This window comes from Saccostrea cucullata, unplaced genomic scaffold, assembly GCF_032062105.1.
Source record: "Saccostrea cucullata isolate Sc308-1 unplaced genomic scaffold, CSIRO_AGI_Scuc_v1 ctg1965, whole genome shotgun sequence".
Taxonomy (NCBI): domain Eukaryota; kingdom Metazoa; phylum Mollusca; class Bivalvia; order Ostreida; family Ostreidae; genus Saccostrea; species Saccostrea cuccullata.
The window spans coordinates 1-16298 of record NW_026937037.1 but is presented as its reverse complement, the minus strand read 5'-3'; the positions used below and the strand labels follow the sequence as shown (position 1 = coordinate 16298).

At 33.0% G+C, this 16298-nt stretch overlaps 1 protein-coding gene across 1 annotated transcript; it reads right to left on the bottom strand.

Moving 5' to 3' along the window:
* Nucleotides 1–7473: 7473 nt before the first annotated feature.
* LOC134247086 (uncharacterized) lies at nt 7474–15177 on the bottom strand. The gene is made up of 4 exons (XM_062729424.1): nt 14958–15177; nt 14667–14823; nt 11255–11407; nt 7474–7811 (listed from the first exon to the last, which is right to left on the bottom strand). Exons 1-4 carry the CDS (start codon nt 15054–15056, stop codon nt 7702–7704), a joined length of 519 nt encoding a protein of 172 aa, XP_062585408.1. The 5' UTR covers nt 15057–15177; the 3' UTR covers nt 7474–7701.
* Between the last annotated feature and the right edge of the window lie 1121 nt (nt 15178–16298).

Below are 16298 nucleotides of genomic sequence, written 5' to 3'. Positions count from 1 at the left end.
TAAAACTCCATAACAAATACTGGTACAGAATCTACAAAATGTATACCATTGAGCACTATATCCCCGATCTGGCAGAGATAATGCAATATTTATCCAGTCATTCCCATATAATTCATACACTTACCAAGTCCGTAGTATTGAAAAACGAATTTAAGAGCAATGAAATAATTTTGTGTTTGATTGATAAAGTAAACATCCTTCATAAGTAAAATGAAATTTTACACGTTAATCTTTCTTCGTTTAGTTTTTATGGCTATTCCAACTCACCACATGCTAGAACTCCGCAACGGAGGTTATAACTCAGAAAAGCAGCTGTAAAGTTTTTAAAGCCTTTGTTCATGTTTTAATTTTCATTGAACTTTGAAGCTTTATCAATATACTACTAAATTATGACAGAAGAAATTCTGAACTGCAAACATAAAAAATATTGACTAAATATGTGTAAATCCAGACAACGGAATTTTTGGACAATAAAATAAACACTATTTTCCAGAAGGAATATTGCCAAGCAAACAGATTAATACATTACTTGCACCACTTGATTTGAAAAATAAAAGGATATATCTTGAAAATTAAAGACCTTATCTGATTATAAATTGACCAATTTTTAAAGAAAAGTTGATATACAAATTGCTCTAAAATTGTAACGGAGGTTACACAAACTCGTTTTGAAGATTACGAGATATAGATACTTTGTAAAACGTGTCAAACACACTTCATAAAGAATTTTTTTACACAATTAAGAGAAGAACTAAACAGTTTTCCCCTCTTTTTTAGAGCAATATACCAAAAAGTGTGTTTCGTTACGGAGGTTATTCTGAATATCTACAAAAGAGTTAACCGAATTTAAGCCTTTTTATTGGCTTTACAAACTTTTTTCGCTCAGCATTTCTGAGGGTCAATCAACTTAATCAAATATTCAATTGCTCTTTTTAACTGCAAATGTGAAAGTGAAGATATAAACTTCTATAACCTCCGTTACAAAATATACAACCTTCTGTTTCGAACAATCGGTGTGAATGCGTTTACCTAATTGTGAATTTAAATAAAAAAACAGTTAGAAAACAATATTTATTTGTAAAAAAGGATAAAAAAATTTTGTATTAAGGTTTTTAGGCAAATACATGAAATTTAAAAGAAAACAAATAATTGTAACCTCCGTTACGAAATACCTTACTGAAACTTGTAATAATGAAGTGATTTACTGAATCATTGTGAAGTGACTGTCACACATATACATACTTTTTCTTGAAAACTTATTCAATATATCATAATATATGAAAAATTCACTTAGAAACACAAAAATCCATTTTTTGCAGAAAAACCCAACCTCCGTAACATCGCTGGTTTTACGTATAAACGAGTATAATTTTCCTGTACACCACTGATAGTTCGCATAAGGGTGACCTTTTTGTGCCCATACACATTACGGAATCTTAGACATTTACAAAAAGAAAAAAAAAACATTATTTTTTATTTGCAATATGCAAAAACCATCTAAGTTAAGGGCATTTTTACCATAATATTTTCAAAAATACCTTTATTTTATGCTTTAAACGCATTATGATTTTTATATTCCAATTTGTTGTCAACTTCAAGAGTAAACTTCCAGCATTATCTGGTAGATTTAAACACCTGAAATGATGCACATGTCAGATTTTGTTGAATTTCTGTTACGTAGGTTAGAGGTTACGGAGGTTAGAACCATTATTAATTTCTTTACTTCTGAATTGTTGTTTAGCTTTCCTTACATTTGTTTTTTGTTTACTAGACATACCCATTTGTGTCAATCATCTGCATTGAAATAGTACTTCACATAGCCTCTGTTTCTTCACAATCACCGGCACGTAGGTTAGGTTCTTATATGCGACATTATAAACAAGAGGCCCACGGGTCTTATAGGTCACCTGAGCATTATGCAACAACTTTCCAGTTACAGTGTATTGAATTTGATTCATGTCTCAAACCAGATGCTATATGGCATTCACAAATTTTGAAAGGGCACCATTGATCATCATAACAATAAACTTAGCAGTTGCTTAGCTTGGTTACTGAATAACCATACGCAGGGTAGGGGAACAAAAATGCACTCCAACTAATCAGTAATATTCATCAATAATCAGTAGTGCCCTCAACACTCTGACATAAACCCCTGACCCTAGGTTGCACTAATTTTTAAAAGGCACCCTAAAAATGCCTATCAAAAAGTAAATAAATGTTTTATAAATACAAAGGACCAGATTTCAAACAATTAATTAATTTTCAGTATATAAGTAGAGCCCCCCCCCCCCCGACCCTTGGGCCTTGAAATTCACAATTCACAATTCTGCAATATTAGGGCCCTTGCTCATCATAACTATATAGGTAGTTCATCTGCTTCATACCCAGAGACAGAGAAGAAAATTTTCAAAGATTTAATGTATTTTCACTATATAATCAATAGAGCCCCACCCTAACACCAGAAACCCAGACCCTGGGGCAATAAAATTCACAATTTTTGTAGAGGCACTCTTGCTCATCATAACTATGCACTTACTTAGTTTATTTAATACCTAGGAGCAGAGAAGAAGATTTTTAAAGAATTCATGTAATTTCACTTTATAATCAATAAAGCCCCCCCCCTACCACCAGAACCATTGACCCTGGGGCCATAAAATTCAAAATTTTGGTTGATGCACTCTTGCTCATCATCACAATGCACTTATTTAATTTATTTAATACCTAGCTAGGAGCAGAGAACAAGATTTTCAAAGAATTCATGTAAATAATTTCACTACTGTAACATATAATCAATAGAGCCTCCCCCCCCAAGACCAGAACCCTTGACCCTGGGGCCATGAAATTCACAATTTTGGTAGAGGCACTCTTGCTTATCATAACTATATTGTATGTACTTAGTTGGTTTATTCAATACCCAGGAGCAGAGAAGAAGATTTTCAAAGAAATAATGCATTTTCACTATCTACTTATTTAGCCCCGCCCTAGCACTAGAACCCCTGACCCTAGGGCCATGAATTTCAAAATTTTGGTAGAGGACTCAATGCTGATTACAATCATGCAAATAGTTTGACTGCTTGATGTCCAGGAGTAAAGAGGAAGATTTTTAAAGATTGCATTAATTTTAGTGGTTTTGGCCCCACCCCTCAGGCCCCAGGGGGGCAGGGATCATGAAATTCACAATTTTTGTTCCCCTTCACCCATAAATGCTTTGTGCCAAATTTGGTTGAAATTGGTTCAGTGGTTGCAGAGAAGAAGCTGAAAATGTTCAAATGTTAACACACGACACACGACGGACGACGACGGACGAAAACGGATAGCAATAGGTCACCTGAGTTTAATCAGGTGACCTAAAAATCCATATTTTTAAAAATTTTGAACACGGTTTTATTGATTTGCCTAAAAAAAGATTCTGTGCTAAAGTTTTAATATATATTAGACACAAAAACACACTTTTAGCTGTACTAACGATATATTCTATTATCTTAAAATATTCAAACAATGTTACGGAGGTTAGAGGAAATTTGGCGACAGCGATGATCAAAGGTTTGTTTAAAAATCGTTATTCATTTATCAATGAAAGTTTCCTTTATTTGATTTTGACATGTTTCTTCATTAATTAAAACAATTTTTGTTTGTTTAAAACAAAATGCGACCAGGTAATGCACATTCAAACTGCAAGGTATACTATGGCGAAATCGCCTTCTACACAATTGCAGGCTTCCTTTTGTGTAAATACTCGGAGAAAAAATATCAAAAAATATACCAGCTAATGTTTTTTGTGTGCCAATTTATATTAACATAAAGGGCCAAGGAATAATTTGAATATCAGTAACCATAGCTTTGAAATGTATTGGCGACATAGCGTTTTTTCATTTGTATGAATTATACGGGAATGACTGATCATATTCCTAGCATATTTACGATGGTTTTGATCGGTCGCGAGGGCTCAATGACACCTGAACCAAGCTAGTTTTTAATTTCTCCGTGATTGTCCTGCTCCCGATATCTTTTTGCTTTGACTTTTGAGCTCGATAACTGTTTGTTATCCCCTATTCAATTTAAGGTCACTTGGCAATAATCAAACATTGGATAAGATACATAGAAATATTAAAGTGTAAACAAAACCCCTTCCTTGAAGACAAATAGCAACAAAGCAACAGAAGTATTATGATGAGGGTCAACGAAATTACAAGAGAGCAAAAATCAAGAAATATATTACTGTATGTTGCATAAAACCCCGCCTCAAAAATATAGCCTCTGAATCCAGGGCCGATAAACTTACAACTAATGAAGAGACATGCTTATTTATTGTAAAAATAGATTATAAAAATGGAAGCCGTCAGTTAGCATTCGACTTAGACTGTATATGCTGATAGAGTAATTGTATCTACCAAAGAGCATACGAAATATTTACTTAAGAAACCTCTCTACACTGAACACTAAAGAGTTCTGATTCTATGGGGGGGGGGGGGTTGCAGTTAAAGTGATCTGCCCTTAGATCTTAATTCTTAAAATTAGAAATTCACAGTTAACATAGTTTTTAATTAATTTAGTTATTCTTAACATTTTAAAAGGCCAACATAAATTAAGTGAACATGTAATTTACATGTATTTTCTTTATAGGAGTAAAGAATAGCAATTTCAATTCACTGATACTCTGTTGTGTTTGACTTTTTTTTTCCTGGGCGCAAATGCCACGCATCATATGTTGAAAATCGTATAAATAAGCTCAATATCAACAACTTTATAGAATACATATTTCTCAATACCCATCTATCGATAGAAAAGTTAAAGTCAACACGTTTATCATATCGTTAAATTGTTAGATTCAACGAAAATCGCACAATCAATCAAATTGAAAGTAGAAAAGTGATTTCAAAATATATCCTAGAATTAATTGTACTAATAGCTTTGTTTTCCTGCCAGGTCTTACTAAGTTGTACAGTTGTGCGGGAAACCCTTATATAGCGTTACACTGCTTTTAGATAACATTTAAAAAAATTAAAATCCTAATTACAGCTCACAAGATCGTTCACTGATCACTGGCCAATTATAAGAACAAAGTAGGGGCGTTCATCTTAAGCATTTCCTCACAAAAGTTTTCTTGAAGGGAATGAAACAACTATCAGTCACGTATTAAAAGATTGAGGGGCAAAATGAAAACCATCTATCCTGTGTTCAATAAACCAGAAGTGAAAAAAGAATTAGATAGATTGCACGATCAGTACGTACTGGTTCCTGCCGACAAAGCAGGTAATAACATTGTCTTCGTTTGTAAGGCTCATTATATAAATTGCATTCTAGAAGAACTTGGATTTAATTCTACAAATGGTAATCCTACTTATACATATACTACTCTTTCTAAGGAAGAAATTCTTCAAAATCACCTCTCAGTTTTGAATACTTTTAATATTCCACAGAGCCAAAATGAATTTGAACTACCTTATATATATATTGGATTCCGAAACTTCATAAGAATCCTTACAAACAAAGATACATTGCAGGTTCCAGTAAATGTTCAACCAAGCCTCTTTCGTTACTTCTCACTAAAATATTGACAGTAGTGAAGGAAAAACTTCAAAAGTACTGTACAACTATATATTCAAGAAGTGGTGTAAATCAGATGTGGATACTTAAAAATTCTAAAGAACTTTTGGACAATTTGAAATCACAAGACTTTACAAAAATCAACAGCATAAAAACTTACGACTTTTCAACTTTATACACAACAATTCCGCACGACAATTTAAAATCCAGACTTTTTGATATTATTGACAGCTGCTTCTTCAACAAAAATGGAACTCGTAAGTTTACTTACCTCGTCATTGGTCATTTGAAAAATTATTTTGTTAAAACAGATTCTGATTGCACACATAAGTACTCTGAAGTTGACATCAAGAAGATGCTTGAGTTCCTGATTGACAATATCTATGTGGTTTTTGGAGACCAGGTATTCCAACAATCTATTGGAATTCCCATGGGTACAAATTGCGCTCCGTTATTAGCAGACTTATTTTTATATTCATATGAAGCAGAATTTATACAAAATCTTTTGCGTGAAAAGAAGAAAACACTTGCTGTGGCCTTCAACTCGACATTTAGATATATCGACGACGTATTGTCAATTAATAATGATAATTTCCATTCCTACGTCGACACGATATATCCTGGTGAGCTTGAGATAAAAGATACCACAGAGTCCGACACTTCTGCTTCATACTTGGATATTTTACTTGAAATAGACACAAATGGTAATCTAACAACCAAGCTATATGATAAACGTGATGACTTTAACTTTTCTATCGTCAACCTCCCTTACTTATGCAGCAATATACCTTCATCACCTGCATACGGAGTATTTATATCTCAGTTGATTCGATACGCAAGAGCATGCTCTACGTATGAACAATTTCTTAAACGAGGTAAATTATTGACAAGCAAGTTGATGAAACAAGAATATCAACAGTCTCGTTTAAAGTCATCATTTCGTAAATTCTATGGTCGATACAATGACCTTGTCAGCAAATACAGTTTAACATTGAATGAAATGCTGACTGACGTTTTTCATACCAATTGTTAGTCCATTATTTATACACTGAATTGACCACGGATTTTTTCCGTTATTTCCTGATTATGACAACGAGCACACGGCGGGTGTGACCGGTCGGCAGGGGATGCTCACTCCTCCATGGCACCTGATCCCACCTCTGATGTTTCGGAGGTCCGTGTTTGCTCTGCTCTTATTTTGTATATTTGTTTAATGGACGTTGAGATTGAATACTGTTCGTTATTTCCATATCCTTCTAGTAGAAAAATAAATGACACGAACCAAAACAAAAAAAAAATATGACTTAAATACATCAAAATACATAAGAAAAATATTATTTAAAGTACATGTATAAATATGTAGTTGAGCAAACATCACTTTGTACAATTTAAAAATTACTTAGAAATTTAAAAATATTCTAAGCAATACATAAATGCATATTGAAAGTGGGCGAAGGTAAAGAACAAGGTTCACTTTTTCCTTATAATACATATAATACATATTTTTTGTTAACAATGCACTGAATATCACTTAGAACTTTGGAGATTGCGTATCTATAAAAAAAATAACGTAATTTTCTGGCTTGTCAATGCATTATGACGTCACAAAATGCATCAATTTCCTCATATTCTGAAAAAGTCTACAAAATCGGCCAATTTTTAAAGCTATTTTTCGATAATTGATATGGAACGCAACCTCTGATCTAAAATATGCAACTAGTGAATGATAGAACTGTTTCTGAGGTTTAAAAGACGTGTTTTATTTTTTTCTGTTAGATCAGAGAGTGCGCTTATATTATTTTTCTTCGCTGAAAGTAATTAATTATACCTGTTTACCTAAAATATTCAAGAACATTGCAATTTCATAAAGCCAGTTCTCCGAGACCTGGACGTTTAGGAGAAAACTTTAAATAGGATATGAAAACATGACGTCTCAATTTTATTTTAATGCTTCAAATGAACAATCAATTGTAAATCAATTATTTGGTATATCTACAGGGCTATTTTATGCACAAAGTGAACCAACTTCTTTTAATGTTGAACGATGATGCTGAAATTTTTTTAATCGTTTAGAAACAAAAGCAAATAAAAAATAAACAGTTAAAAACTGCACATATATTTTTTTTTCAATTTTCACATATTTTTTCAAAACCTCTATCGTGTATTGACAATGACAGGAACAGTAACTGTGTATTCCGTGGCCATTACATCGTTTGTAGGATAGGGAGGCGGGGGGTCAAAGCTCATTGAAGGATTTCCTAAATCTACAAAAAATATATCGATATACCATGTTTTTATTTTCCTTCTATTCGTTTAAAGAAATTCATAATTAGAGCAAATAAAACTTTACTGCTATGTTGTAAATAGTGAAAATTAATACATTTTATTTATGTTTTCAATAATTGTAACTTCAAAACTTTTTTCTTCTTAGAATCAGAAGTTGTTTGTTCTGATTTTTGTTCACAATATATATATATATATATATATATATATATATATATATATATATATATATATATAGCACAAATTACAACAACTCTTAAACTAATATAACTGCCCTAAGTGAAGGAATATTGATATAGAAAGCACAGAGAAATTCACTTTTACAAGGATACTCACTTCCGCCCCAGCCCGGGGTTGAACTCTCGACCTACGGAATCTGTCTCCTAGCAGTATAGGAACAGCGCGTTAGACCGCTCGGCTATCTAGGCAAGTTAAAAAACTTGCTTTCGATGCCGATGGAATTCTCACAACGCTGCCCTACACTACACGGTCATTGAGAATGGAAGTGAGATACAGTTATTTAGACGTTAGTTTTTCGAGGATTGTTACCAATACATGTTGTGATGAAATTAATTTTATTTATAAAGCACAAATTACAACAACTCTTAAACTAATATAACTGCCCTAAGTGAAGGAATATTGATATAGAAAGCACAGAGAAATTCACTTTTACAAGGATACTCACTTCCGCCCCAGCCCGGGGTTGAACTCTCGACCTACGGAATCTGTCTCCTAGCAGTATAGGAACAGCGCGTTAGACCGCTCGGCTATCTAGGCAAGTTAAAAAACTTGCTTTCGATGCCGATGGAATTCTCACAACGCTGCCCTACACTACACGGTCATTGAGAATGGAAGTGAGATACAGTTATTTAGACGTTAGTTTTTCGAGGATTGTTACCAATACATGTTGTGATGAAATTAATTTTATTTATAAAGCACAAATTACAACAACTCTTAAACTAATATAACTGCCCTAAGTGAAGGAATATTGATATAGAAAGCACAGAGAAATTCACTTTTACAAGGATACTCACTTCCGCCCCAGCCCGGGGTTGAACTCTCGACCTACGGAATCTGTCTCCTAGCAGTATAGGAACAGCGCGTTAGACCGCTCGGCTATCTAGGCAAGTTAAAAAACTTGCTTTCGATGCCGATGGAATTCTCACAACGCTGCCCTACACTACACGGTCATTGAGAATGGAAGTGAGATACAGTTATTTAGACGTTAGTTTTTCGAGGATTGTTACCAATACATGTTGTGATGAAATTAATTTTATTTATAAAGCACAAATTACAACAACTCTTAAACTAATATAACTGCCCTAAGTGAAGGACCGTGTAGTGTAGGGCAGCGTTGTGAGAATTCCATCGGCATCGAAAGCAAGTTTTTTAACTTGCCTAGATAGCCAAGCGGTCTAACGCGCTGTTCCTATACTGCTAGGAGACAGATTCCGTAGGTCGAGAGTTCAACCCCGGGCTGGGGCGGAAGTGAGTATCCTTGTAAAAGTGAATTTCTCTGTGCTTTCTATATATATATATATATATATATATATATATATATATATATAAATAGCACTAAAAATGACCAACGACACGAACAATAAAAATTGTCAAATTTTCGGGACGCCCTGTCCCTTCCTCAGGACAAAGAAAAAAGTTAAAAAGTCATAAGAACAAAGGAAAAAGAGAAACAAAAACAACTAGCACTACTACTTAACTACTAAACACTAGATATTTACATACTTAATTACATGTTGAATTGGAAATTTTAAAGAACACTAATAAAGAAAAAAATTCGGACCGCTATGAAATGCGTCCGGTCTATCGGGTATACTCGGGTGAAGTGCGATTTACATAATTGAACGAATTAATTATGCTACAATCCCCGCACCGTACAAACAGCCATTGATGAGATGGCGGAACATGACAGACAAAACCTATTACGCTACAAGGAAAAAGACAATAGCGACAGGGTCCCTCTGGTAACCACATACCATCCCGTCCTTAAGAACCTTAGCGGTATCCTTCAAAAGAACCTGCCAATTCTCCATTCAAACAAACGAATGGCAGAGGTCTTTAAGGAACCCCCATTGGCTGCATACAGACGCCCAAGGAATCTAAAGGACATGGTCGTAAGAACCAGACTGGACAACCCATTACCTAACGGGGGCTTTAAAACTTGCTCTGACAGGAGATGTCTTCTTTGTAAGCACAGCACTGGCACAGACAGTTTTAACAGCCCTGTTACAGGCCGCAGCTACAAAATACTAGGGAATTTGTCCTGTCATACTGACAACTGCATTTATCTCATCACTTGCAAAGTTTGCTCCAAACAGTATGTTGGTGAAACAGGAGATCTCCGTAGGAGAGTCAATAACCACCGTTCGACCATTAGGACCAAAAAACTCAATGAACCCGTTGGGGAACATTTCAACCTTGAGGGTCACAAATGGGAGGACATGACAGTAGTGGTGATTGACCATAACCCAAGATGGACAGATGCTCAGAGGAAAAGCAAAGAAAAGTTCTGGATGCACAGATTGAAGTCATTCCGCCCAAATGGTATTAACAAATTGAATGACTTCACTAGAATGAACGTAAATTAGACCCAATTCCTGATCATACTAAACAAAATTATTCTCTCAATTTAGTGTAAACTCTACAGTTAATTTGTGCCACCAACTCTCGAACTCGAACAACCACATAACTAAGTATTGCTTACGCCTTTGTTAATTATTTTTTCCCGATAATAAGTCCTTAAATATTTCAAAATTTATAATTGATCACAATTCATATGTTTAAATATTCCTACTATTGATTTTTCTTTCATTATTCTTTATTAAGTAAAGTTACGCCATTTTGAGAGAATGAAATAACGTACGATTTACTGATTGTCGTAATTAATTAGCATAATTAATTCGTTCAATTATGTAAATCGCACTTCACCCGAGTATACCCGATAGACCGGACGCATTTCATAGCGGTCCGAATTTTTTTCTTTATTAGTGTTCTTTAAAATTTCCAATTCAACATGTAATTAAGTATGTAAATATCTAGTGTTTAGTAGTTTAGTAGTAGTGCTAGTTGTTTTTGTTTCTCTTTTTCCTTTGTTCTTATGACTTTTTAACTTTTTTCTTTGTCCTGAGGAAGGGACAGGGCGTCCCGAAAATTTGACAATTTTTATTGTTCGTGTCGTTGGTCATTTTTAGTGCTTTATATAAATTTCCATCCGTGACCTTGTATCTACTTGGTAGATCCGACATTTAGGATATACAGTGTTGTTGGTTTTTTAGTGCTTTATATATATATATATATATATATATATATATATATATATATATATATATATATATATATATATATATATATATATATATATATAGCATTGAAATAAAGCAAATTAATTGTTTAAACTTAACAGAACCTGAAGAAGCATTGTTAACTAAACGTGTGTGTGGGATTTCCGATCTCTGAAACACTAATCCTGGAGTTCTCCTTCTTCGACAAATCAAAACGACTGCCACTGCTATTGAGGCAGTGATCGACACTACAGTAATTAGTCCTATAATCCACGTGTCTGAAAGGAATGACGTAGTTTTATATTACTTTCATTATTTTTTTAATCAATTTTACATTCATAAAATGTGAAATGATGTTATGGTTAGATTTTGTGAAATAAAAAATAGAGAGACTTCAAATATTAATGATGATACAGTTTCTAATAAATCAAACAACATAAATTATAAACTGAGCAAATAGGAACCTACGAAAACAGATATGGGATCAGATGCCATGCAGTAAACATCCCCAATGACCAATTTTATGTATTGCTTTGTTAAAAACAAAACTCACCTAAGGACAAATGATACTAACAAACTTTTGTCAAAGAATTTGAAAATAACAACTTGGGTCATGTTTAGATGAATAAAAGGAATAACTTTTAACACGTAGTTTTTAAATAAATGTTTTAATAAAATTTGGACAAAAGTGGAATTAAAAGTAAATAATACTTGTATAGTTCAATAACGATTACTGCAGAATGGCAGAATTTTGGACATCACAGAAGGTTTACAATTTTTTATACTCTAGAAAGAACGAGTGCACTTATGGGCCCCGGTAAAATGTGAAAAAATAAATAATCAAATTCAGCAAAAATTTTCATTTCAAATTATTAATTGATATTCAAATCATACGATTCAATAATTTTTACCGCTGAAATCCACGAATATACAAAGAACAAAACTATACAATGTGGTAGGGGTCAGCCGACATTGGCGATTTTCTATAGTAAATCGAGAACGGTCATTCATTTCAAAGCCTTTGTTAACTATGAGCCTAACGTTGTGCAAACTTGTGCGGATGACAAAAGACGCATTTTACATTTATAAAACTTGTGTGAAAGTATGAAATTTGCACACGATTAGGCTCGTACTTAAAATATTAAAAATGTATAAAAAGTACAATGTTTTTCCTATAGGAAGTGAGAGCTATTTACCTGTATGACCCATGTTGAACCCACGTGTGGAATGAATTATTTAGAATACTGATAGTCACGTGAGTTCTACCCAGGTAAACATTCCTCAAAGGTGCTCACTGTAAAACATAGGCAGGTTTTGTTTCAGTAAGTCAAAGCCCTGTCGCTTAGAGATGTTTATATATACCTGGTATGCATTTGTTTTTAAGAACACGGGAGGGTAAGGACATTTTTAACCTTCATGCAAGACAATGAAACAGGTATTGAAAGCTACCTATACCACTCTTTTTCAATTTCATATTCAATGAAACTATAAATGTTATTTTTCAAATGCAAGAGTACCAATTTCTTAGTTTAATCATTTAGATACAGGCAACTACACAATTTCATTCCATATTTTTAAAAACAGGTTTGGCACAAGAAATATCATTCCGTAAACGCGCCCCGACTATGATCCACCATCAGATTGTACAAGTATCGATTTAGATATCTATTCCTTGATTTACATAAACGAAACTAAAAGAAGGTTTGGTACGACTTTTCCGGATTTATAGGGTATCAATAGGCCTTTCAAAATATTCAATTGTTTCAAATCCATGCTGATTTAAGTGGCGCTTAACCTTTTTTTAAATTAGAAATATCCAATAGTATCTAACTATTACCAATAGAGAACCATTTGGTAACATATTTTGAAGTAAAATGGCACATCAAAAGGGCCCAATAAGTATTGCTTAAGTGCACTTGTCCTTTATTTCTTGCATCATTTGCAATGAAATTAGGCCAAAAAATATATACCAATCCAGGCATCTATTTTTTGTCTGTATCATTTGGTCTTAATTTTAGAACGTTTTTTGAACGATAATTAAGTGGTATAAATTCATATTAATGTATGACATGTAGACATATATTTTACATGACTTTTTTCCTCCCTTTTCATGCAAAGAATAAATATGAAATTATGATCTCATACAAAATTTATTCGAGCCTTTTGGCCTGTCTCCTTTTTATTTACAGACAAAACCATTGTATTGTTTTTGCATTATGGGATTTTTCAGTTAATGTATCTTTCCCTAGGTTTGGGGATTAATTGATTAATATTTTATTATAATATATCAAATTATTTTTATTTAAATTTTCTGAAACTGTGTATTTAGTTATTTACATTAAGCCAACTGCACGTACGATCAGGTCCCAACAAGGAAATCTCGTTTGCATATCAATGATAATTGATCACTTCTCCGTAAGGGTAGTTGTCTAGTACTTGGTGAGAAAACACAATAAAGCAGATACTAATTATGACTGTTTTGGACTTAAGACTCTATTACTTTGAATTATTGTGATGTACAATCTGATTAAACTTAAATCTTTGATCTGCTCCAGTTTGAAAGTGTTGCGATCAATACGTTATATCGCGACTACCAATGAGTATCTCTCAGTTATCTAACTTACTACCGCTCTTTTGCGGGGGAGTCGAGGAAAGTCTTAATTTCTGGGGGCAAATGACATTGTTTACAGTAGTTACAATCGAATGATTCGAACAATCTAATGCCGAAATCACGATGATTTGCCAGATATTGAACTCCAAATAGTAGATTGTCAAATAAGGAAAGTTTAGAATATTTTATCTGCTTAATAATGTGACAATTTGTAATGAAAATTCAACGAAAAGAGTCTGCTTAATTAAATATATCGTTAAAAATGTGACAATGTAGGATTGGCTCCTCTTAAAAATATATTAGGCTGGTTCAAGGATTGTTTAGCGAGGTATTCCACCAGGATTTTTTACTTATCTGTCCTTATAAATACTACAATGATCGATCTTGCATTGTATTGAATAGCTCATTGCCCCCACCCAACAGACGATTCCTACCTCCTTCGCGAAAGAGTTCCGCTAAGTTAAGTAATCGCGATATCAAGTACTGGAGCGAATCAAAAATCTAATTTTAACGAGATTGCGTGATGTAGGAATTATAACATTTGTGTTTCTGCAATTATAAATACTCTTCATTTTCTTTTGACTTTGAAACATGTTTTTTTTTAAAGTAAATTTGGATGAAATGTACTTTTTTCAAAGCCTTTCTTTCACTTGATAAATGGATATGAAATATTGTACATTACAATCTTCAAAAAACATTTTTTTTCATCATCACTACATTTCGTCCCTTAATGACAATATGAAGCTTTAACTTATGTATTAAAAATCAATTTCACAGAAAAGGAAAATAAAATAGTGTTCATGTTTACAGTACAACACTAATGCATAGTGTCGCCGAGCTCTTTAAGGTTCAATTGTTTATATGCATAGTCTTTAAGTCAAAATGGAAAACCACAAATCATTAAGATATAAAAATAAACCACTTACAGTCTTGCTGTTTTGGTTTGTCTTCTTTATATGCATAAACTTTCAATTGAAAAGAGCTTGATGTACTTCTAAATGTCCTAGGAACGGATAGTTCTACATTGATGTCCGCATTTTGCGATCCACAAAACTTCTTTGGAGTCTGACCACATCCATATGTCTGAGGAATGATAAAGCAAGCATTTTATTTTATTTAAAAAATATAATAAATTAATAAACAAAAACATAATACATTTATACATATTTTTGTTACTTGTCTGGATTTTTTTGAAGATGTTAAAACTTTGTTGTTACCCTCTTCAATTCGCCTTCTTCGATGTAATAAACATGCACACTACAGTCTTGTATGTTAAAGTTTTCAACTTCAACACACACTTTGCTTAGCGACTCCATAGGGTCGAAAGTTATCTTACAGCTCCTAGTTCTTCCACGAGAGGAACCGTCCCAGGAGAGGTGATAGTCATCACTAGTGTAAACACTGTAGAATTTAGAACCCAGATCGCATGTAAATTCCGAGGAGACTAAAATTTAAAATAAGAAAAAAATATTTTTTAAAAATGAGATGACTATGGTAATTTTAATCTATTATCAGTATGCTTTAATATATATATGCAATAAGTACTTACCCGAAGTGCCCATAACTTGATCAGCATGCATAGACCATAAAACAATACTCGTAATCCATATCCAAAACATCATCATGATCTAATTCCTTAATGCAAAAAAATCATTAGGTTTGAAATTATATTATTTAGTCTGACAATACTAATTGGACTACTTAATTTTGAACTGATTGCTTACAAAAATACCCGTGCAATTTTTATTTTCATTTCTTTACTGTGCCCAGTAATATGTGTATTGAAAAGTATTATACATTGATCTTCCTCTTTAATTTGTTTTGAATTATTTAACTTTCTTTCATTTCAAAAGGATATGGAGCATGTAATTCATAAAAGATTTCACATCTTGCATATTGAGTTCTATATGAACTGACAAAACATTTTTTAACGGTGATGTGAAAACAACAAAATCTTCCTGGTGCACACAGTGTGATTTATAAATGGCGTCTGCCAAGAAAACTGACACAGTGAGATTTATAAATTGCATCTGTTATGAACACTCATTTCATGTCGGTAAAAACATAGTACTCACCTATAGAAATTCTGTCCACAATCTATGAATCAAAGGGACATTAATTAAATTTTCATTTTTTTTTAGTAAAAATGGCTGCGACCTCTTAACTGCTATGTAAACAAAGCTTCGCATGACTGGTTTTTCCGCTACTGTGAAATAAAGCGAAATTCCTCGATACATAAAATACGGACCTGTTGAATAACACAACGCTGCACAACGTGTGCTAAATGTTTATCATTAAAGCACTTGAACACTACGATACTTCAACACGGAAGACGAATAGGAACTTTATTATTGCAAAAAAAAAATCAGATATTAAAAGAAATAACATCATATTATTTTTCTTTTTTCGCTTTTACTTTTAGAAGATAACTGAATTGTTCTGTCTATTTTATTAAATCGTTTCTTCACACATTCTCATATTCTGAAATATTAAGTACTTATTAATTAATAATACGACTCCCTAAATATAAACTGTAGAAATATGTTGATGTTGTTCAG